The following is a 25,267-nucleotide window of genomic DNA, read 5'->3' as shown; positions in this document are numbered from 1 at the left end:
ACGATGACGAATCCGGCTTCTACCAATCGTTTCGTTGCCCCACGAACTGGATGCCAAAGGGGGCACACGACGATGGGAGGAAGCCGGATTCGTCATCGTTCTTCTAAAGAAAGCATGAGCTGCGGGCAGAGGATCAACATTATGGTTAACATAACGCAAAAGGTAATTTAAAATTTACAAAGATGCTTTTTTTTTAAATGAATAAAATCTCCCCTGTTTTTTAGATTGTTATTTGATACTGGTCTTTAATTCAATAAACTGTTCATTCACTTTAAGGACTGATTGCTCACTGGCTGATAGGCAGAACTCCCACTGCTTTATTGGTAGACAGTGTCTCACCTCATTGGGGGGGGTATTTTATTTTTTCAGAACAGGAACATCAATTTCTCTTGTAAGGTGTATCCAGTCCATGGATCATCCATTACTTGTGGGATATTCTCATTCCCAACAGGAAGTTGCAAGAGGACACCCAATAGCAGAGCTGTAATATAGCTCCTCCCCTAACTGTCATACCCAGTCATTCTCTTGCAACTCTCAACAAGCTAGGTCGTTGTAGGAGAGAGTGGTTAAATATAGCTAGTTTATTTTCTTCAATCAAAAGTTTATTTTTAAATAGTACCGGAGTTGTGCTATTTTATCTCAGGCAGTAAATAGAAGAAGAATCTGCCTGAGGTTTCTATGATCTTAGCAGGTTGTAACTAAGATCCATTGCTGTTCTCACATATGTCTGAGGGAATTACACAGATGAGGTAACTTCAGCGAGAGAATGGCGTGCAGTTTATTCTGCTATCAGGTATGTGCAGTTATAATTTTTTCTAGAGATGGAAAACACTAGAAAATGCTGCTGATACCGGATTAATGTAAGTTAAGCCTGAATACAGTGATTTAATAACGACTGGTATCATGCTTACTCCCAGGGGTAATACCCTTATGCTATTGCAATATAAAACGTTTGCTTGCATGTTTAATCGTTTTTATATATGCTTTGGTGATAAAACTTTATTGGGGCCTAGTTTTTTCCACATGGCTGGCTTAAATTTTGACTAGAAAACAGTTTACTGAGTCTTTCCACTGTTATAGTATAAAAGTTACAGTTGGTGCAGTTAAAATTACAAACTGTGACATCCAGCTTCCCTCAGGAGTCCCCTGTATGCTATAGGACATCTCTAAATGGCTCAAAGGCTTTCCAAAGTCGTTTATTGGGGAAGGTAGGACCACAGCTTGCTGTGGCAGTTGGTTGTGACTGTTAAAAAACGTCTATTTTGTTTTTTTGATCCGTTTTTTGAACTAAGGGGTTAATCATCCATTTGCAAGTGGATGCAATGCTCTGCTAGCCTATTACATACACTGTAAAAATTTCGTTTGATTTACTGCATTTTTTCACTGTTTTTCATATTCTGACAAAATTTGTTTCTCTTAAAGGCACAGTACCGTATTTTATATTTGCTTGTTAACTTGATTTAAAGTGTTTTCCAAGCTTGCTAGTCTCATTGCTAGTCTGTATAAATATGTCTGACATAGAAGAAACTCCTTGTTCATTATGTTTAAAAGCCATGGTGGAACCCCCTCTTAGAATGTGTACCAAATGTACTGACTTCATTTTATGTAATAAAGATCATATTCTTTTTTTTAAAAAATTATCACCAGAGGAATCTGACGAGGGGAAAGTTATGCCGACTAACTCTCCCCACGTGTCAGACCCTTTGACTCCCGCCCAAGGGACTCACGCTCAAATGGCGCCAAGTACATCTAGGGCGCCCATAGCGTTTACTTTACAAGACATGGCGGCAGTCATGGATAATACACTGTCAGCGGTATTAGCCAGACTACCTGAACTTAGAGGTTAGCGAGATAGCTCTGGGGTGAGACAAAATGCAGAGCATACTGACGCTTTAAGAACCATGTCTGATACTGCCTCACAATATGCAGAAGCTGAGGAAGGAGAGCTTCAGTCAGTGGGTGATGTTAATGACTCAGGAAAGATACCTGATTCTAATATTTCTACATTTAAATTTAAGCTTGAACACCTCCGCGTGTTACTTAGGGAGGTTTTAGCTGCTCTGAATGACTGTGATACCATTGCAGTGCCAGAGAAATTGTGTAGACTGGATAAATGCTTTGCAGTGCCGGTGTGTACTGATGTTTTTCCAATACCTAAAAGGTTTACAGAAATTATTAATAAGGAATGGGATAGACCAGGTGTGCCGTTCTCTTCCCCTCCTATTTTTAGAAAAATATTTTCCAATAGACGCCACCACACGGGACTTATGGCAGACAGTCCCTAAGGTGGAGGGAGCAGTTTCTACTCTAGCAAAGCGTACTACTATCCCTGTCGAGGACAGTTGTGCTTTTTTTAGATCCAATGGATAAAAAATTAGAAGGTTACCTTAAGAAAATATTTATTCAACAAGGTTTTATCCTACAGCCCATTGCATGCATTGCCCCTGTCACTGCTGCTGCGGCGTACTGGTTTGAGTCTCTGGAAGAGGCTTTACAGGTAGCGACTCCATTGGATGACATACTTGGCAAACTTAGAGCACTTAAGCTAGCCAATTATTTTATTTCTGATGCCATTGTTCATTTGAATAAACTAACGGCTAAGAATTCTGGTTTTGCTATACAGGCGCGCAGAGCGCTATGGCTTAAATCATGGTCAGCTGACGTGACTTTAAAATCTAAGCTACTTAACATTCCCTTCAAGGGGCAGACCCTATTCGGGCCTGGTTTGAAGGAGATTATTGCTGATATCACGGGAGGAAAAGGTCGTGCCCTTCCTCAGGACAGGTCCAAATCTAGGGCCAAACAGTCTAATTTTCGTGCCTTTCGAAACTTCAAGGCAGGTGCGGCATCAACTTCCTCTAATAATAAACAAGAGGGAACTTTTGCTCAATCCAAGACGGTCTGGAGACCAAACCAGACCTGGAAAAAAGGTAAGCAGGTCAAAAAGCCTGCTGCTGCCTCTAAGACAGCATGAAGGAACGACCCCCTATCCGGTAACGGATCTAGTAGGGGGCAGACTTTCACTCTTCGCCCAGGCGTGGGCAAGAGATGTTCAGGATCCCTGGGTGTTGGAAATTATATCCCAGGGATATCTTCTGGACTTCAAAGCTTCCCCCCCAAAAGGGAGATTTCACCTTTCACAATTATCTGCAAACCAGATAAAGAGAGAGGCATTCTTACACTGTGTACGAGACCTCCTAGTTATGGGAGTGATCCATCCAGTTCCAAAGGAGGAACAGGAACAGGGTTTTTACTCAAATCTGTTTGTGGTTCCCAAAAAAGAGGGAACCTTCAGACCGATTTTGGATCTAAAGATCTTAAACAAATTCCTCAAAGTTCCGTCGTTCAAGATGGAAACTATTCGTACCATCCTACCACTGATCCAGGAGGGTCAATATATGACTACAGTGGATCTAAAGGATGCTTATCTTCACATTCCGATACACAAAGATCATCATCGGTTTCTCAGGTTTGCCTTTCAAGACAGGCACTACCAGTTTTAGCTCTTCCCTTTGGATTAGCTACAGCCCCAAGAATCTTTACAAAGGTTCTAGGGTCGCTTTTGGCGGTCCTAAGGCCGCGGGGCATAGCAGTAGCCCCTTATTTAGACGACATCCTGATACAGGCGTCAAACTTCCAAATTGCCAAGTCTCATACGGACGTAGTACTGGCATTTCTGAGGTCGCATGGGTGGAAAGTGAACGAGGAAAAGAGTTCTCTATCCCCACTCACAAGAGTTTCCTTTCTAGGGACTCTGATAGATTCTGTAGAAATGAAAATTTACTTTGACGGAGTCCAGGTTATCAAAGCTTCTAAATTCCTGTCGGGTTCTTCATTCCATTCCGCGCTAGGGATGCACCGAAATGAAAATTCTGGACCGAAACCGATACCGAAAATTCAGGATGATCCTGGCCGAAAACCGAAACGAAACCGAAATTGTTTTTTTCTTTTTTAACTACAGTGTGTGTGTGTGTGTGTAGCTGAGAGAGCTTGTAGGCGGGAAAGCTCCAATAAATGGACATTTTCACTTGTACAGTAGGGCGTGATCTGCAGTGAAACTGGAGCTCTATAAGGGAGAGCGTGGTTATAGCCAGACAACAATACGAGGTGGACATGTGTTTTGTTTTTGGGTATAGTTATCCGTGCGATGAGCGTGGCTGCACCTGATCGTCTCTCATCGTATCTCTGCCTAGTTCCTGGTTCGGGTCTCACACTGACCCGTCAGATTATATGTCCAGAGCCCCAAATGGAGTCTGCCTGTCACCTATCACCAGGACCACTGGACTTAGCTACAACCTTACGTGCAAGGTGGTTATAGAAAGTTACCGTGCTTTTTTGTTTACTCTGTCTGGTGGGTGCTAATTTGTACCAACTGTGTGCGAGCTTGGGGCTTATGCTTATAAAGTGTGCACGCATATTTGCCTCAGGCGAATAGAATGTCTACGCACAAGAGGCTGATGTATGAGCACTGTATATTCACTGTGTGTGCTTAGGGCTGTGTCTGATAATATCAAGTGTTTATAAACATGTTACTTATCCTCCTTTGATATTTGTATTCACTATTCTGAACTTTGGTTTCCTTCTCTGCTAGTTTCAAATATCATCATGTAATGGTACTTATGTGTGTGCTCTGTGTACCATGCCATTGCTGTGCTGCTCACCTTATGCTAAGGATAGACATGTAACTCAATAGAACAGGGGAGGGCTGTACATTTTTAGCCATTTTGGTCCTCTTTGGGCCGAAATTGGAATTGCACATTTTCGGCGGCCCAAATTTTGGTGCATCGCTAGTATTATTCTTTATTTAGTTCTGTGTAACAGAATCACATTTAACCGTTTTTGTTTTGTTACCAATTATCAAAATAAAGTATAGTCCTAGAAAACTATTATTATATGCAAAACAGTAAGTCAAGTAATGAACTCAAACAGCAGCTCTAGGCTGGCATCAAATTTAAAATATGCTACACAATAATTTTGCCGAAAATAAAAGGCAAAAAAACCGAAAACCGAAATAACAAAAAATGCTATTTTCGGCCGAAACTTTCTGCGGCCGAAATTTCGGTGCATCCCTATTCCGCGCCCTTTGGTGGCTCAGTGTATGGAAGTAATCGGCTTAATGGTAGCAGCAATGGACATAGTGCCGTTTGCACGCTTACATCTCAGACCGCTGAAACTATGCAGGCTCAGTCAGTGGAGCGGGGATTACACAGATTTGGCCCCTCAACTGAATCTGGACCAAGAGACCAGGGATCCTCTTCCCTGGTGGCTATCTCGGGTCCATCTGTCCAAAGGTATGACCTTCGCAGGCCAGATTGGACTATTGTAACAACAAATGCCAGCCTTCTAGGTTGGGGTGCAGTCTGGAACTCCCTGAAGGCTCAGGGATCGTGGACTCAGGAGGAGTCTCTCCTTCCAATAAATATTCTGGAACTAAGAGCGATGTTCAAGGCTCTTCAGGCTTGGCCTCAGTTAGCAACTCTGAGGTACATCAGATTTCAGTCGGTCAACATCACGACTGTAGCTTACATCAACCATCGAGGGGGAACAAGAAGTTCCCTAGAGATGTTAGAAGTTTCAAAAACAATTCACTGGGCAGAGATTCACTCTTGCCACCTATCAGCTATCCATATCCCAGGTGTAGAGCACTGGGAAGCGGATTTTCTAAGTCGTCAGACTTTTCATCCGGGAGAGTGGGAACTCCATCTGGAGGTATTTGCACAACTGATTCTCCGTTGGGGCAAACCAGAACTGGATCTCATGGCGTCTCGCCAGAACGCCAAGCTTCCGTGTTACGGATCCAGGTCCAGGGATCCCAAGGCGACACTGATAGATACTCTAGCAGCGCCCTGGTCTTTCAACCTGACTTATGTGTTTCCACCGTTTCCTCTGCTCCCTCGACTGATTGCCAAGATCAAGCAGGAGAGAGCATTGGTGATTCTGATAGCACCTGCGTGGCCACGCAGGACCTGGTATGCAGATCTAGTGGACATGTCATCCTTTCCACCATGGTCTCTGCCTCTGAGACAGGACCTTCTACTTCAGGGTCCTTTCAACCATCCAAATCTAATTTCTCTGAGGCTGACTGCCTGGAGATTGAACGCTTGATTTTATCAAAGCGTGGCTTCTCTGAGTCAGTTATTGATACCTTAATACAGGCACGAAAGCCTGTCACCAGGAAAATTTACCATAAGGTATGGCGTAGATATCTTTATTGGGGTGAATCCAAGGGTTACTCATGGAGTAAGGTCAGGATTCCTAGGATTTTATCTTTTCTCCAAGAAGGTTTGGAAAAAGGATTGTCAGCTAGTTTCTTAAAGGGACAGATTTTTGCTCTGTCTATTCTTTTGCACTAGCGTCTGGCAGATGTTCCAGACGTTAAGGCATTTTGTCAGGCTTTAGTTAGAATCAAGCCTGTGTTTAAACCTGTTGCTCCACCATAGAGCTTAAACTTGGTTCTTAAGGTTCTTCAAGAAGTTCCGTTTGAAACTCTTCATTCCGTAGATATCAAACTTTTATCTTGGAAAGTTCTTTTTTTTTTTTTTTTTTTTTTTGTAGCTATTTCCTCGGCTCGTATAGTCTCTGAGCTATCTGCCTTACAATGTGATTCTCCTTATCTGATTTTTCATACGGATAAGGTAGTCCTGCGTACCAAACCTGGGTTCTTACCTAAGGTGGTATCTAACAAGAATATCAATCAAGAGATTGTGGTTCCATCCTTGTGTTACACAATCTGGACGTGGTCCGTGCTTTAAAGTTTTACTTACAAGCTACTAAAGATTTTCGTCAAACATCTGCTTTGTTTGTTGTCTACTCTGGACAGAGGAGAGGTCAAAAGGCTTTGGCAACCTCTTTTTCGTTTTGGCTAAGAAGCTTAATCCGCTTAGCCTATGAGACTGCTGGACAGCAGCCTCCTGAAGGGATTACAGCTCATTCCACTAGAGCTGTGGCTTCCACTTGGGCCTTTAAAAATTAGGCTTCTGTTGAACAGATTTGCAAGGCGGCGACTTGGTCTTCGCTTCATACTTTTTCAAAATTTTACAAATGTGATACTTTTGCTTCTTTGGAGGCTATATTTGGGAGAGAGGTTTTACAGGCAGTGGTTTCTTCCATTTAAGTTCCTGCCTTGTCCCTCCCTTCATCCGTGTACTTTAGCTTTGGTATTGGTATCCCACAAGTAATGGATGATCCGTGGACTGGATACACCTTACAAGAGAAAACACAATTTATGCTTACCTGATAAATTTATTTCTCTTGTGGTGTATCCAGTCCACGGCCCGCCCTGTCATTTTAAGGCAGGTAATTTTTAAATTTAAACTACAGTAACCACTACACCCTATGGTTCCTCCTTTCTCGGCTTGTTTTCGGTCGAATGACTGGCTATGACAGTTAGGGGAGGAGCTATATTACAGCTCTGCTGTTGGGTGTCCTCTTGCAACTTCCTGTTGGGAATGAGAATATCCCACAAGTAATGGATGATCCGTGGACTGGATACACCACAAGAGAAATAAATTTATCAGGTTAGCATAAATTGTGTTTTTACAAAAGCAAAAAAAGGAAAATTCCCTCTCAGATGCAAAAAAAGAAGAAAAAAATACTTTTTCTCCCTTCAGCCTAGAGCTGGTGCTGTCTGATTAAACAGTCGCCTTATTGTTATCCAGTCAGTCCCTCATATACTTATGTTTATCTTATTACACTACTTGTGCAATTTCTAGTTGCAGTGTCCTGATAGCGGCATCTCTATAGTTATATAGTTAGTGCAGAAATAGTTATATAGTTAGTGCAGAGATACTCTGGCACATGTGTGCAGCTTATTAACCCTTTGTTACCAGAGACAGCACTGCAGCGTTCATACAGCAAGGGAATTAATGAGATTACATGCTGGGTGTATCTGCTGACGTAACCCTGAATTTATAGTCATTAAAAAGTCGTTTCTCTGTGTATTTATTTACTTTACATAGCTTTACAGGGAGTGGGACAGTATACACATAATCACGCTGATATGACACTTGTGCCCATGTTTGCTTGCTGTCAGTGTGCCCTTTATTACTTTACCTGTGTAACTGTTTACTTTTTGTCAGTGTGCCCTTTATTACTTTACCTGTGTAGTTGTTTACTTGCTGTCAGTGTGCCCTTTATTACTTTACCTGTGTAGTTGTTTACTTGCTGTCAGTGTGCCCTTTATTACTTTACCTGTGTAGTTGTTTACTTGCTGTCAATGTGCCCTTTATTACTTTACCTGTGTAGTTGTTTACTTGCTGTCAGTGTGCCCTTTATTACTTTACCTGTGTAGCTGTTTACTTGTTGTCAGTGTGCCCTTTATTACTTTACCTGTGTAGTTGTTTACTTGTTGTCAGTGTGCCCTTTATTACTTTACCTGTGTAGTTGTCTTGCTGTCAGTGTGCCCTTTATTACTTTACCTGTGTAACTGTTTACTGGCTGTTAGTGTGCCCTTTATTACTTTACCTGTGTAGTTGTTTACTTGTTGTCAGTGTGCCCTTTATTTCTTTACCTGTGTAGTTGTTTACTTGTTGTCAGTGTGCCCTTTATTACTTTACCTGTGTAACTGTTTACTGGCTGTCAGTGTGTCCTTTATTACTTTACCTGTGTAGCTGTTTACTTGTTGTCAGTGTGCCCTTTATTACTTTACCTGTGTAGCTGTTTACTTGTTGTCAGTGTGCCCTTTCTTACTTTACCTGTGTAGTTGTTTACTTGCTGTCAGTGTGCCCTTTATTACTTTACCTGTGTAGTTGTTTACTTGCTGTCAGTGTGCCCTTTCTTACTTTACCTGTGTAGCTGTTTACTTACTGTCAGTGTGCCCTTTATTACTTTACATGTGTAGCTGTTTACTTACTGTCAGTGTGCCCTTTATTACTTTACCTGTGTAGTTGTTTACTTGCTGTCAGTGTGCCCTTTATTACTTTACCTGTGTAACTGTTTGCTTGTTGTCAGTGTTCCCTTTATTACTTTACCTGTGTAACTGTTTGCTTGCTGTCAGTGTGCCCTTTATTACTTTACCTGTGTAGTTGTTTACTTGCTGTCAGTGTGCCCTTTATTACTTTACCTGTGTAACTGTTTGCTTGTTGTCAGTGTTCCCTTTATTACTTTACCTGTGTAACTGTTTGCTTGTTGTCAGTGTTCCCTTTATTACTTTACCTGTGTAACTGTTTACTTGTTGTCAGTGTGCCCTTTATTACTTTAGCTGTGTAACTGTTTACTGGCTGTCAGTGTGCCCTTTATTACTTTACCTGTGTAGTGGTTTACTTGCTATCAGTGTGCCCTTTATTACTTTACCTGTGTAGTTGTTTACTTGCTATCAGTGTGCCCTTTATTACTTTACCTGTGTAGTTGTTTACTTGCTGTCAGTGTGCCCTTTATTACTTTACCTGTGTAACTGTTTACTTGCTGTCAGTGTGCCCTTTATTACTTTACCTGTGTAGTTGTCTGGCTGTCAGTGTGCCCTTTATTACTTTACCTGTGTAACTGTTTACTTGCTGTCAGTGTGCCCTGTATTACTTTACCGGTGTAGCTGTTTACTTGTTGTCAGTGTGCCCTTTATTACTTTACCTGTGTAACTGTTTACTTGCTGTCAGTGTGCCCTTTATTACTTTACATGTGTAGTTGTCTTGCTGTCAGTGTGCCCTTTATTACTTTACCTGTGTAACTGTTTGCTTGTTGTCAGTGTGCCCTGTATTACTTTACCGGTGTAGCTGTTTACTTGTTGTCAGTGTGCCCTTTATTACTTTACCTGTGTAACTGTTTACTTGCTGTCAGTGTGCCCTTTATTACTTTACCTGTGTAGCTGTTTACTTGCTGTCATTGTGCCCTTTATTACTTTACCTGTGTAACTGTTTACTTGCTGTCAGTGTGCCATTTATTACTTTACCTGTGTAGCTGTTTAATGCTGTCCGTGTGCCCTTTATTACTTTACCTGTGTAGCTGTTTACTTGCTGTCAGTGTGCCCTTTATTACTTTACATGTGTAACTGTTTACTTGCTGTCAGTGTGCCCTTTATTACTTTACCTGTGTAGCTGTTTACTTGCTGTCCGTGTGCCCTTTATTATTTTACCTGTGTAACTGTTTACTTGCTGTCAGTGTGCCCTTTATTACTTTACCTGTGTAGCTGTTTACTTGCTGTCAGTGTGCCCTTTATTACTTTACCTGTGTAGCTGTTTACTTGCTGTCAGTGTGCCCTTTATTACTTTACCTGTGTAGCTGTTTACTTGCTGTCAGTGTGCCCTTTATTACTTTACCTGTGTAGCTGTTTACTTGCTGTCAGTGTGCCCTTTATTACTTTACCTGTGTATTTGTTTACTTGCTGTCAGTGTGCCCTCTATTACGTTACCTGTGTAGTTGTCTGGCTGTCAGTGTGCCCTTTATTACTTTACCTGTGTATTTGTTTACTTGCTGTCAGTGTGCCCTTTATTACTTTACCTGTGTATTTGTTTACTTGCTGTCAGTGTGCCATTTATTACTTTACCTGTGTAGCTGTTTACTTGCTGTCAGTGTGCCCTTTATTACTTTACCTGTGTAGCTGTTTACTTGCTGTCAGTGTGCCCTTTATTACTTTACCTGTGTATTTGTTTACTTGCTGTCAGTGTGCCCTTTATTACTTTACCTGTGTATTTGTTTACTTGCTGTCAGTGTGCCCTCTATTACGTTACCTGTGTAGTTGTCTGGCTGTCAGTGTGCCCTTTATTACTTTACCTGTGTATTTGTTTACTTGCTGTCAGTGTGCCCTTTATTACTTTACCTGTGTATTTGTTTACTTGCTGTCAGTGTGCCATTTATTACTTTACCTGTGTAGCTGTTTACTTGCTGTCAGTGTGCCCTTTATTACTTTACCTGTGTAGCTGTTTACTTGCTGTCAGTGTGCCCTTTATTACTTTACCTGTGTATTTGTTTACTTGCTGTCAGTGTGCCCTCTATTACGTTACCTGTGTAGTTGTCTGGCTGTCAGTGTGCCCTTTATTACTTTACCTGTGTATTTGTTTACTTGCTGTCAGTGTGCCATTTATTACGTTACCTGTGTAGTTGTCTGGCTGTCAGTGTGCCCCTTTTAGTTTACTGAACAGTTTCACATGAGTTACCTTTATCTTGATGCCCTTGTAAGATTTCTTTTTAACTGATATCGCAGTTCTATAATTAATTGCCGCCTCCTTTTTCTTTCCCCTTCTTTTTTCAATCACTGCAGAAATCTTTGCAAAAGACCTTGAGATGTTTGCACGGTAGGTACCGGCCTCCCTATTCTCCGCATGACACAAGCAGTTAGATTCCTCTTTAGCTGATGGTTCTCAAGGATTCTTAGCACACAAGCCTTTTTGTGTTCTGTGCCGAGGACCAGCCAAGTGACTGCTCGCTGAAGTGCCTTTATATAGAAAATAACTCCAGCATGGCTCCTCTTCTCTGGTCATTGGCACAGAAACTCCCCACTGACAGGATTTAATGATAACATAGAACACAAAATATTATATTTCATCGAAGAGTTTCATTTAAGAATTTCCATGTTTTTTAACGTCACTGTGAATGTGAAATCTGACATCTAATAATACTATGATTATTAACACCATACAGACCACTGTCTGCGAATACAACTCACACCAATCTGCATCATCACCACTGAGCATGTAAAAAGTGCAATTTAATTAAAGGGACAGTCTAGACCCAATACTTATTCTTTATTATTTGTTGTTACATACCAGACAATCCTCTTGCAACAGGGTGATCATCTATAAGCTTGTAAGATATACATCAAACTTTTAAATAATCAATGTTTGTTAGCAGCCAAAAATAGCTGCCAAGCTCCACCCACAGCTTTCTTCTTGTCCAGTTAGCGTTTTTTTTGTGTGACAGTTTAGCAGTGCACATTTAATGTTTTTCAGTTAGCCATTTCAAATTGCACATGCACAAATTAGTGTGTGTGAGTAGGAAAACGTATTCATGAATTGATCGTGATTGGAGAAACGTAACATACCAAAATATACACATATGTGGGTGGAGCTTATTGACCATTTCCGGCTTCTAAAAAACAAATATGTAAATGTTTCATGTACTTCTTACAAGCTTATAGATGTGGGACCAGTTTCAAAATTATGTATTGGACTGTACCTTTTAAATGCTGAGGGACCCACAAAACTGCCAACATTTTAGAGAACAATATAATTACACACACACACACAAAATAGCCAGCACTCACCTACATATGTACAGCTAGGTTATTATTATTATCATGTATTTGTAGAGCGCCAACAGATTCTGCAGCGCTGTAAACATAGTCGGTGTACAGGATAGCTTTTGTAGGGGTCAAGTGGGTAGAGGGCCCTGCCGAGAGTTTCACTGTTGTAGTCGGCTCTTATGAAGCGATCTGTAAACAGCTGGGCCCATAGGCTTACAATCTAAGGGGTTCAAGGTGAAAGCAATGGTGTTAGGAAAGGTTAGTGTTGGTTGTATGCATCCCTGAATAGTAGAGTTTTTAGGGAGTGCTTGAAGCTGTTAAAACTAGGGGAGAATCTTATGGAGCGAGGCAGGGAATTCCGCAAGATGGGGGCCAGTCTGGAGAAGTCCTGTAAACATGAATGTGAGGAAGTAACAAGAGAGGAGGAGAGGAGGAGATCCTGAGCTGATCGAAGGGGACGGGAGGGAGAGTATCTAGAGACAAGTTCTGAGATGTAGGGGGGAGCAGTGTAGTTGAGAGCTTTATATGTCAGAGTGAGGATTTTATGTTTAATCCTAGAGGCAAGAGGAAGCCAGTGAAGGGATTGGCAGAGAGGCGCAGCAGATGAAGATCGACGAGTAAGGAAGATGAGCCTGGCAGAGGCATTCACAATGGATTGTAAAGGAGCTATGCGGCAGCTAGGTAGACCAGAGAGGACGGAATTGCAGTAGTCAAGGCGGGAAAGGATGAGAGAGTGGATTAAAATCTTTGTTGTATCTTGTGTAAGGAAATGTCTAATTTTAGCAATGTTTTTAAGGTGGAAGCGGCAGGCTTCAGCCAAGGACTGAATGTGAGGAGTGAAGGAAAGATCTGAGTCAAGTGTGACCCCAAGACATTGGGCGTGCGGGGTAGGGGTAATAATGGAATTATCAACAGTTATAGAAATTTTGGGGGTGGAGACATTGGAAGAAGAGGGAAAAATAAGGAGTTCAGTTTTGGAGAGATTTAGCTTAAGGTAGTGAGAGGACATCCAAGATGAGATATGAGAAAGACATTTAGTGACACGGACTAGTAAGGAAGGAGGTAGGTCTGGTGCAGAGAGGTAGATTTGGGTGTCATTGGCATACAAATGATATTGAAACCCATGGGACTTTATTAAGGAACCTAGTGACGACGTGTAGATTGAAAAGTGAAGGGGACCAAGGACAGAACCTTGAGGTACCCCAACAGAAAGTGGTAACGGGGCAGAGGTTAAAAGCATAAAACAATATATTCACACACACAATAGCCAGCACTCACCTACATATGTACAGCTAGGTTAAAAGCATTAAACAATATACTTACACAATAGCCAGCACTCACCTACATATGTACAGCTAGGTTAAAAGCATAAAACAATATACTTACACACACAAAAGCCAGCACTCACCTACATATGTACAGCTAGGTTAAAAGCATAAAACAATATACTTACACAATAGTCAGCACTCACTTACATATGTACAGCTAGGTTAAAAGAATAAAACAATATACTTACACACACAATAGCCAGCACTCACCTACATATGTACAGCTAGGTTAAAAGCATAAAGCAATATACTTATACACACACACACACACACACAATAGCCAGCACTCACCTACATATGTACAGCTAGGTTAAAAGCATAAAGCAATATACTTACACACACACGCACACAATAGCCAGCACTCGCCTACATATGTGCAGCTAGGTTAAAAGCATAAAACAATATACTTGCACACACAAAAGCCAGCCCTCCCCTACATATGTACAGCTAGGTTAAAAGCATAAAACAATATACTTACACACACACACACAATAGCCAGCACTCACCTACATATGTACAGCTTGGTTAAAAGCATAAGACAATATACTTACACACACAATAGCCAGCACTCACCTATATATGTACAGCTAGGTTAAAAGCATAAAACAATATACTTACACACACACATACACACAATAGCCAGCACTCGCCTACATATGTACAGCTAGGTTAAAAGCATAAAACAATATACTTACACACACAATAGCCAGCACTCACCTACATATGTACAGCTAGGTTAAAAGCATAAAACAATATTTCTCTTGTTAAGTGTATCCAGTCCACGGATCATCCATTACTTGTGGGATATTCTCCTTACCAACAGGAAGTTGCAAGAGGATCACCCACAGCAGAGCTGCTATATAGCTCCTCCCCTCACTGCCATATCCAGTCATTCTCTTGCAACTCTCAACAAAGATTGACGTAGTAAGAGGAGAGTGGTGTATTATAGTTAGTTTTTTAACTTCAATCAAAAGTTTGTTATTTTTAAATGGTACCGGAGTGTACTGTTTCATCTCAGGCAGCATTAGAAGAAGAATCTGCCTGTGATTTCTATGATCTTAGCAGAAGTAACTAAGATCCATTGCTGTTCTCACATATTCTGAGGAGTGAGGTAACTTCAGAGAGGGAATGGCGTGCAGGTTTTCAATGCTGCTGATACCGGATTAATGTAAGTAAAGCCTTAAATGCAGTGATAGCGACTGGTATCAGGCTTATTAACAGAGATACATACTCTTATAAAAGTGTAATATAAAACGTTTGCTGGCATGTTTAATCGTTTTTATATATGTTTGGTGACAAAACTTATTGGGGCCTAGTTTTTTTTCCACATGGCTGGTTTGATTTTTGCCTAGAAACAGTTTCTGAGGCTTTCCACTGTTGCAATATGAGTGGGAAGGGCCTATTTTAGTGCTTTTCTGTGCAGATAAAAATACTGACAGAGACATTCAGCTTCTTCCTGCATGATCCAGGACATCTCTGAAGGGCTCAAAAGGCTTCAAAGTCGTGTTTGAGGAGGGTAACAATCACAGTAGACTGTGGCAGTTGTTGTGACTGTGTTTAAAAAACTTTTTTGTCATTTATTATTCTGTTTTTGTTATTAAGGGGTTAATCATCCATTTGAAAGTGGGTGCAATGCTCTGCTGACTTGTTACATACACTGTAAAAATTTTGTTAGTGTAACTGCCTTTTTTCACTGTTATTTCAAATTTTGTCAAAATTTGTTTCTCTTAAAGGCACAGTAACGTTTTTTATATTGCTTCTTAACTTGCTTTAAAGTGTTTTCCAAGCTTGCTAGTCTCATTGCTAGTCTGTACAAACATGTCTGAAACAGAGGCTACTTGTTCATTATGTTTAAAAGCCATGGTGGAGCCCCATAGGAGAATGTGTACTAAATGTATTGATTTCACCTTTAAATAGTAAAGATCAGTCTTTATCTATAAAAGAATTGTCACCAGAGGGGTCTGTCGAGGGGAAAGTTATGCCGACTAACTCTCCCCACGTGTCGGACCCTTCGCCTCCCGCTCAAGGGACGCACGCTAATATGGCGCCAAGTACATCAGGGACGCCCATAGCGATTACTTTGCAGGACATGGCTGCAATCATGAATAATACCCTGTCAGAGGTATTATTCAGATTGCCTTAATTGAGAGGCAAGCGCGATAGCTTTGGGGTTAGACGAGATACAGAGCGCGTAGATGCTGTAAGAGCCATGTCTGATACTGCGTCACAATATGCAGAACCTGAGGACGGAGAGCTTCAGTCTGTGGGTGATGTCTCTGAATCGGGGAGACCTGATTCAGAGATTTCTAATTTTAAATTTAAGCTTGAGAACCTCCGTGTATTGGTTGGGGAGGTATTAGCTGCTCTGAATGACTCTGACACAATTGCAGTGCCAGAGAAATTGTGTAGGCTGGATAAATACTATGCAGTGCCGGTGAGTACTGATGTTTTTCCAATACCTAAAAGGCTTACAGTAATTATTAGTAAGGAGTGGGATAGGCCCGGTGTGCCCTTTTCCCCACTTCCTATATTTAGAAAAATGTTTCCAATAGATGCCACTACACGGGACTTATGGCAGACTGTCCCTAAGGTGGAGGGAGCAGTTTCTACTTTAGCAAAGTGTACCACTATCCCGGTTGAGGACAGTTGTGCTTTTTCAGATCCAATGGATAAAAAAATTAGAGGGTTACCTTAAGAAAATGTTTATTCAACAAGGTTTTATTTTACAGCCCCTTGCATGCATTGCGCCTGTCACTGCTGCGTCGGCATTCTGGTTTGAGGCCCTGGAAGAGGCCATCCATACAGCTCCATTGACTGAAATTGTTGACAAGCTTAGAACTCTTAAACTAGCTAACTCATTTGTTTCTGATGCCATTGTTCATTTGACTAAACTAACGGCTAAGAATTCTGGATTCGCCATCCAGGTGCGTAGGGCGCTATGGCTCAAATCCTGGTCAGCTGATGTGACTTCAAAGTCTAAATTACTCAACATTCCTTTCAAGGGGCAGACCTTATTCGGGCCTGGTTTTAAAGAAATTATTGCTGACATTACTGGAGGTAAGGGTCATACCCTTCCTCAGGACAGGGCCAAATCAAAGGCCAAACAGTCTAATTTTCGTGCCTTTCGAAATTTCAAGGCAGGTGCAGCATCAACTTCCTCTGCTTCAAAACAATAGGGAACTTTTGCTCAATCCAAGCAGGCCTGGAAACCTAACCAGTCCTGTAACAAGGGCAAGCAGGCCAGAAAGCCTGCTGCTGTCTCTAAGACAGCATGACGGAGCGGCCCCCTATCCGACAACGGATCTAGTAAGGGGCAGACTCTCTCTGTTCGCCCAGGCGTGGGCAAGAGATGTTCAGGATCCCTGGGCGTTGGAGATCATATCTCAGGGATATCTTCTGGACTTCAAAGCTTCTCCTCCACAAGGGAGATTTCACCTTTCAAGATTATCTGCAAACCAGATAAAGAAAGAGGCATTCCTAAGCTGCGTACAAGATCTCCTTGTAATGGGAGTGATCCATCCAGTTCCGCGGACGGAACAAGGACAGGGGTTTTATTCAAATCTGTTTGTGGTTCCTAAAAAAGAGGGAACCTTCAGACCAATTTTGGATCTAAAGATCCTAAACAAATTCCTCAGAGTTCCGTCATTCAAGATGGAAACTATTCGAACCATTTTACCCATGATCCAAGAGGGTCAGTACATGACCACAGTGGACTTAAAGGATGCCTACCTTCACATTCCGATTCACAAGAATCATCATCAGTTCCTGAGGTTTTCCTTTCTAGACAGGCATTACCAATTTGTAGCTCTTCCATTCGGGTTGGCTACAGCCCCAAGAATTTTTACAAAGGTTCTGGGCTCACTTCTGGCGGTCCTAAGACCGCGAGGCATAGCGGTGGCTCCTTACCTGGACGATATCCTGATACAGGCGTCAAGCTTTCAAATTGCCAAATCTCATACAGAGATAGTTCTGGCATTCCTGAGGTCGCATGGGTGGAAAGTGAACGAAATAAAGAGTTCTCTATCTCCTCTCACGAGGGTTTCCTTCCTAGGGACTCTAATAGATTCTGTAGAAATGAAAATTTACCTGACTGAGTCCAGGTTATCAAAACTTCTAAATGCTTGCCGTGTTCTTCACTCCATTCCGCGCCCCACGGTGGCTCAGTGCATGGAAGTAATCGGCTTAATGGTAGCGGCGATGGACATAGTGCCATTCGCACGCCTGCATCTCAGACCGCTGCAATTATGCATGCTCAGTCAGTGGAATGGGGATTACACAGATTTGTCCCCTCTACTAAATCTGGATCAGGAAACCAGAGATTCTCTTCTCTGGTGGTTATCTCGGGCCCATCTGTCCAAGGGTATGATCTTTCGCAGACCAGATTGGACAATTGTAACAACAGATGCCAGCCTTCTAGGTTGGGGTGCAGTCTGGAACTCCCTGAAGGCTCAGGGTTCATGGAGTCAGGAGGAGAAACTCCTCCCAATAAATATTCTGGAGTTAAGAGCAATATTCAATGCTCTTCTGGCTTGGCCTCAGCTAGCAACACTGAGGTTCATCAGATTTCAGTCGGACAACATCACGACTGTGGCTTACATCAACCATCAAGGGGGAACCAGGAGTTCCCTAGCGATGTCAGAAGTCTCCAAGATAATTCGCTGGGCAGAGACTCACTCTTGCCACCTGTCAGCGATCCATATCCCAGGTGTAGAGAACTGGGAGGCGGATTTTCTAAGTCGTCAGACTTTTCATCCGGGGGAATGGGAACTCCATCCAGAGGTGTTTGCTCAATTGGTTCTCCGTTGGGGCAAACCAGAATTGGATCTCATGGCGTCTCGCCAGAACGCCAAGCTTCCTTGTTACGGATCCAGGTCCAGGGACCCAGAAGCGGCACTGATAGATGCTCTAGCAGCGCCTTGGTTCTTCAACCTGGCTTATGTGTTTCCACCGTTTCCTCTGTTCCCTCGTCTGATTGCCAAAATCAAACAGGAAAGAGCATCGGTGATATTGATAGCGCCTGCGTGGCCATGCAGGACTTGGTATGCAGACCTAGTGGACATGTCATCCTTTCCACCATGGACTCTGCCTCTGAGACAAGACCTTCTAATACAAGGTCCTTTCAATCATCCAAATCTACTTTCTCTGAGACTGACTGCATGGAGATTGAACGCTTGATCCTATCAAAGCGTGGCTTCTCCGAGTCAGTAATTGATACCTTAATACAGGCACGAAAGCCTGTCACCAGGAAAATTTACCACAAGATATGGCGTAAATATCTTCATTGGTGTGAATCCAAGAATTACTCATGGAGTAGGGTTAGGATTCCTAGGATATTGTCCTTCCTCCAAGAGGGTTTGGACAAAGGATTATCAGCTAGTTCTTTAAAGGGACAGATTTCTGCTCTGTCTATTCTTTTACACAAGCGTCTGGCAGAAGTTCCAGACGTTCAGGCATTTTGTCAGGCTTTAGTTAGAATTAAGCCTGTGTTTAAACCTGTTGCTCCTCCATGGAGCTTAAACTTGGTTCTTAAAGTTCTTCAAGGGGTTCCGTTTGAACCCCTTCATTCTATTGATATCAAACTTCTTTCATGTAAAGTTCTTTTTCTGATGGCTATTTCCTCGGCTCGAAGAGTCTCGGAGTTATCTGCCTTACATTGTGATTCTCCTTATCTGATCTTTCATTCAGATAAAGTTGTTCTGCGTACAAAACCTGGGTTTTTACCTAAGGTGGTTTCTAACAAGAATATCAATCAAGAGATTGTTGTTCCATCATTATGTCCTAATCCTTCTTCAAAGAAGGAACGTCTTTTGCATAATCTAGACGTAGTCCGTGCCTTGAAGTTTTACTTACAGGCTACTAAAGATTTTCGCCAAACATCTAACCTGTTTGTTGTTTACTCTGGACAGAGGAGAGGTCAGAAGACCTCGGCAACCTCTTTCTTTTTGGCTTCGGAGTATAATCCGTTTAGCCTATGAGACTGCTGGACAGCAGCCTTCTGAAAGGATTACAGCTCATTCTACTAGAGCTGTGGCTTCCACCTGGGCCTTTAAAAATGAGGCCTCTGTTGAACAGATTTGCAAGGCTGCAACTTGGTCTTCCCTTCATACTTTTTCCAAATTTTCCAAATTTGATACTTTTGCTTCTTCGGAGGCTGTTTTTGGGGGAGAGGTTCTACGGGCAGTGGTTCCTTCCGTTTAAGTTCCTGCCTTGTCCCTCCCATCATCCGTGTACTTTAGCTTTGGTATTGGTATCCCACAAGTAATGGATGATCCGTGGACTGGATACACTTAACAAGAGAAAACATAATTTATGCTTACCTGATACATTTATTTCTCTTGTAGTGTATCCAGTCCACGGCCCGCCCTGTCCTTTTCAGGCAGGTCTAAATTTCAATTAAACTACAGTCACCACTGCACCCTATGGTTTCTCCTTTCTCGGCTTGTTTCGGTCGAATGACTGGATATGGCAGTGAGGGGAGGAGCTATATAGCAGCTCTGCTGTGGGTGATCCTCTTGCAACTTCCTGTTGGGAAGGAGAATATCCCACAAGTAATGGATGATCCGTGGACTGGATACACTACAAGAGAAATAAATTTATCAGGTAAGCATAAATTATGTTATTTACACACACACACACTCACACAATAGAGAGCACTCACCTACATATGTACAGCTAGGTTAAACTCGTAAAACAATATTTTCTTTTTATAACAGGGAGAGTCCACAGCTGCATTCATTACTTTTGGGAAATACAGAACCTTGCCACCATGAGGAGGCAAAGACACCCCAGCCAAAGGCTTAAATACCTCCCCCACTTCCGTCATCCCCCAGTCATTCTTTGCCTTTCGTCACAGGAGGTTGGCAAAGAAGTGTCAGAAGATTACGGAATAGTCTCTTATGGAGGGTAGTACTCTTTGAGATGGGACTGGAGTTTTAATTAGTCCTGTCAGCCTCTCAGTGAGAGCATGGATGAAAGTTGGAGTCCAGAGATGCAGGGAGAGTCTTTCTGCGAAATCATTACTACTCATTAACAGCTCTATAAGCAATCCGCGTTGACGAGTTTTGCTGCCTGCTTTCTTCACTCAAGTCCATGTCAGAAGCAATGCTACTATCTGTCAAACTTTAGGGACCGTGTTACTGTTCCACGGCATAGATTCCGGTAAGATCGTTTCATTTTCCTTACAATGTGGGAATATAATGTAATGATAGAACACAGGGTCTCAGTGGGACTCCTTTATCTTTATGGAATCTACGGTTAATATCTCCTGAGGGGGGTTATTGAGCACTGGGGGACTTTAATCATATTTGTTATGTGATTCTGTCTGCTTATGTGTAGTGATGTTGGAGCTCATGGTTTTTATGGAATGTACTGGTTTTTCGAGCTACGCAGTTCTTTGACAGGACTGGCGCGCTTTTCCTTGGCCTGTGGGTTGCACCTCGTGACCGGGCGTGGTCACGTTTTTGTTCTCCATTTCCGTATTTTTTACCGAGTGTCGGTGGAGAGGGTCTGTTCTCTACTTGTCTGGGTCATAGGAGGTGGTGAGTGCCCCAGCCATTGGGGGTGTGAGGTGCCAGTTATTTTTGTCCATAATTTGTTCGGTCAAGTTATGGAGGATTCTGATTTTTCTGGGGAGGGTTTCTCTGATTCAAATTCTGTTACCTGCTTAGATTGTATGGAGGCCCGGGTATTCCAGCCCAATTAATTATGTTCCATATGCCGTAATAGAGTGCTCTTTTCTCTTTCTGGAGAGAGATTAAAGACCGCTGAGCCATCCGCCTCTGAGGATTCTGTGTCCCATGAGGTGCGTTCCCTGGAATTTTATGTTCCTACACAGGCAGTGGTCCCAAATACCGTACCTTTACCCCTTCTCCGGAATGAGGTTTCATTCCACCAAAGGTTGTTGGTCGGTTGCACATGGCCATATTTTTGGCGTTGGCGCATTTACATCTTCCTGAGGGCTAGCGAAGAGCTTATCCGTGTCCTCTTAACCTGGGGGCGCCAGGTGAGACAGGTCTTTCCTCTGGGGGAGCGGTTCCCTCTGAGGATTCAGGGGTACAGCCATCAGGGTTGGGGCCTTCAAATGCCCCGCCGGAGATGAGTTTTGCCTTCAGATTCAGACCGACGCCCCTGCGTGTACTGCTGAGGCAAGTGTTGGAGGCTTTCGAGGATTTCACTCTTGATTCTCCACCGGATCCTAAGTTTTCTGATTCAGATAGTGAACAGCGCTAGACGAGTGGAGGGATGTGGATCCTACTCCTGATGGTCTTTTTTGTTTGTGTATCTAATCCCAGTTCTGAGCTCTTGAGGAATCAGGTCTCTGACAGGCTGGCCCTGTTAGTGTTTCTGTTCCTTTTTGGCGTTCACCTGCGGGTGCTGCCTACTTTCTTTTAATACAGTTAGGATGTGTTTCTTTTATTTCCGGAGCTCGAGGCTGGTGTAGACTTTTCCTTTTAGGAAACTTTTTTTTCTTCTCTGGGATTTTATGGTCGCGATAGTTGTTGCTTCCGGCAGAAGTCACACAAAAAAAAACTTTTAAGAGACAATGTTTAAGCCTCAGAGCTTATTTGTCTGTCGTTTGTCTGGATATTTAGTCTAGCCCTGCAAGGGTTTCGAACTTTCAGTTAGCCCTTGAAAAGTTCTGCAGCAGGCTGGTCCTGGTTGGGTACTAGTTCACTCTGTTCTTTTGAGGTTATATCAGACTTTTTGTATCCTTGACAACAGGCTGGTCCTGTTTGGGTACTAGGTTTGCTTACCTCTTGTTACAAGGTTGTTTTTCTTGTTTCTACAAGCTATAGGAGGCCCTTCTATCCTAGATATCAGGGTGGTCCTACATTATTTCAACTTGGTGGGGCGTCCGATTTTGGTCGTACTCGATACTAAGTGTTTTTTCCCTGCATAGCTTACGTGGTTTGCTGGAATTACAAATTCTGCTGTGGCAGTATGTTTGTAGTTCCGGAGGTCCTTGGACAGGAGCTAGAGTCCTCCCTTCCGAGGGGGGAGGATCAGATGACTGCATGGAGATCTCCAGTACCTGGTGTAGGGGGCGATTATTCCCCCCTATTGGTACTCCTTGTGGATTGGATTGTCCGATTTTCAGATCTTTCGCCAGTGTTTCTCTCCCCTTTTTTGAGGATTGCTATGCTTTTCGCTTCCCCTTGCCTTTTTGGGGTAGAACTTGCGGTCATCTAGTTGCCGAGACTAATTTCTTAGGGACCGTTTTTGTCCTTGCAGTATCCCCTTTTTGATCCTATATACTTGGGGATCTGGGGGCTTGTTATGCAGTCTCTCTTGCCATAACCAATAGGAGTTTTAGGATTCTCATAATTCCTAGAGCTGTAGGTTTTCTGAGGGTTGATCCAGACTGGATCTTTAGAGACGGTCATATTCTCTCAATCATGGAGTTCTGATCTCTTTTCGGTCCATTCTTTGTCTTCAGACTTTGTGGGTGTTATCTTAGAGGCCTTTTGGGGCTGAGTGGACAGCCACTGGGATACATCATGAGAGATCAGAGTTCAAGACCCCATGGGGGTATGGCTTGCATCAACTTTTCCAGGTAACTTTGCGGTTGTTCCGCAAGGTTTTTGGTCTTGATCTGCCACCTGGTTTTGGGGGTCCATTTTTTTTTAACCTAGTCCTTGTCTTTGACTTGGCATATTGGTTCCTCTGTTTTCAAAATTTTAATAGTCTTGGATCTGTCCGGCGTTCAGTAGCAGGCTTGTTTTCCCGGTCCTGGGGAAATCTCATTGTTCCTACTGGGGCTGTTCTTTTTCTCTCTTTTGGAGAGACGGAGGAAGTTTTTCCTGGGAATTTCATTACCGGAATATTCCTGGGTTTCTTCGTTTTCCATTTATTTGGAAGGATCAGGTCTACTGCGCCTATCCAGTTGGCTCCTCCTGAGGTAGTTTTCCTCATCTCTAGGAGTTCAGTGGGTCGAGGGTTTATCTTGTCTGCCGTGTACCCTTCCTTCATTTTTTTGAGGGGTAATGAGGATAGGTATCCTGGATCCCGAGTTAGTCTCTCTGGGTGTCGGTGCCTCCTTCCTGCTTCTTTTCCTTAGGAACTTGTGGTTGGAGATTCATTATCTGATCTCTGGGCCTTGTCGATGCTGGGATTTTTTAATCTCTCTTGTCCTTGAGACATTGAAAGTCGCTTTTGTGATAGGACTGTTCGATCAGAGTAGGGAATCAGGAATTCTGACTGCTCTGCTTGGGCATCAACCACGTATCTTGTCTTCCGAAGGATCCTTACTTAGGTTGGGAGGCCTTGCAGTTGGTTCGGGAACCTTCCCTTAGCGGTCAGTTGGCTCTTCCTTATTGGTCATGGTGTTGTCCTCCCTTAGCCCGTTTTCTAGTAGGGGGGAGTTGGTCCGCCCTGCTTTCTGAGTTTTTTTTCCTCTTGTTCCTTTCCAGGAATGTCCTGGTGCAAGTTTGCTAGCTACTCGGTTGGTAAGTTACTATGGTTTGACGTTTAGTCTGACTGCCTATCTGATGGAAGCCTGCGGCTTTCGTTTGTGGCGTAAACGGATGTTATTATTCCGTTCCTGTTCTGCTCCCGAGGTTTTTTTCTGATCTATGGGTGTTCAGTTTCTCTGTGCTAGTTAGCTGTCTATGGTAAGGTAGTCTTGTTCTACCTTTTTGTCCTTCTGGGACTTCGGTTCCGGTTAAATCTTTATATTGGTTCCTTTTTGAATCCATGTAGGAGGTTATCTGGAATTTTTCCTTTCTTTGCTCTCCTCCGTCGGTAGAGTATTTTCTATGGGACTTTGTCCTCTTGCAGCCTGGTAGCCGCTCTTTTTCGAGTTATGCTAGGGGCTTCTCTCTCTGTTTTGTCCTTGAATCTTCGGGGATTATTTCTGGAGGTTCTTTCGGACCTTCTTATCTGATTCTTCCCTTCTTTTAGTTAGGGAGAATATGGTGTGGGAGTTTGTTTGTTGTTTCCCTTGCCATTGTTCATGGAGAGGTTTTTATTTGTGTGCTTCTAGAGAGTGGAACTTTTGTCTCCTCAGGTTTTTGTGCTCAGTAGAGTCCAGAATTTAATGATGATCTCTAACTGGGATCATTATTGTTCTAATTGATGGGCAGTTACCTTGTCCTCTTATTATATTTTTGTTCTTCCTGCTTCTGTTGAAGTAGTTTTTTATCGGGAATCCGTGTTGTCAGACTGTGGTGCCATCAGAATGGGCTGCCTTTTTGTTCCCGCCCGTTTGCATTCAGTGTCCTCTATAAGCTTGGGGAATGATTTCCCAAAAGTAATGAATGCAGCTTTGGACTCTCTCCCTGTTTTAAGAAGAAAAATTTAAATTAGGCTTACCTGATCATTTTCTTTTCTTCTGTACGGGGAGAGTCCACGGCTCCCCGTCCGTTTTTTTTCCTGTCGTCCGCCTTAAATTCTTTTTTATTCGTTCTTCTGGCACCTTTTTTCACCCTCATATTTCTCCTACTGTTCTTTGTTTCTTTCGCAGAATGACTGGGGGATGAGGGAACTGGGGGAGGTATTTAAGAATTTGGCTGGGTTGTCTTTCCCTCCTCCTGGTGGCCAGGTTCTGTATTTCCCAAAAGTAATGAATGCAGCTGTGGACTCTCCCCGTACAGAAGAAAAGAAAATTATCAGGTAAGCATAATTTGTTATAAATAAACAAAGTGATAGTGATCCTTTTGCTGAACCAAAATTTCTTTAATTCTCTTCAATAAAACAAAACATACAAAATAAAAAATACTTCAATACGTGCAGAATATATAAATAATTTAAGTTACTTACACACGCACAC

The 25,267-nt window shown here is 42.6% G+C and overlaps 1 protein-coding gene across 1 annotated transcript in view; it reads left to right on the top strand.

The window, feature by feature from the left end:
* Nucleotides 1-25,267, top strand: part of CENPS (centromere protein S) — a 109,987-nt gene that overhangs the window by 24,528 nt on the left and 60,192 nt on the right. The window contains exon 3 of the mRNA XM_053691488.1: nt 11,192-11,225. Coding sequence (XP_053547463.1) covers nt 11,192-11,225 — 34 coding nt within the window. The remainder of the gene's footprint in view (nt 1-11,191; nt 11,226-25,267) is intronic.

The sequence above is a fragment of the Bombina bombina genome, chromosome 8, assembly GCF_027579735.1.
Source record: "Bombina bombina isolate aBomBom1 chromosome 8, aBomBom1.pri, whole genome shotgun sequence".
NCBI lineage: Eukaryota > Metazoa > Chordata > Amphibia > Anura > Bombinatoridae > Bombina > Bombina bombina.
Note: the sequence above shows the minus strand (reverse complement) of the source record. Positions and strands in the feature narration are given on the sequence as shown.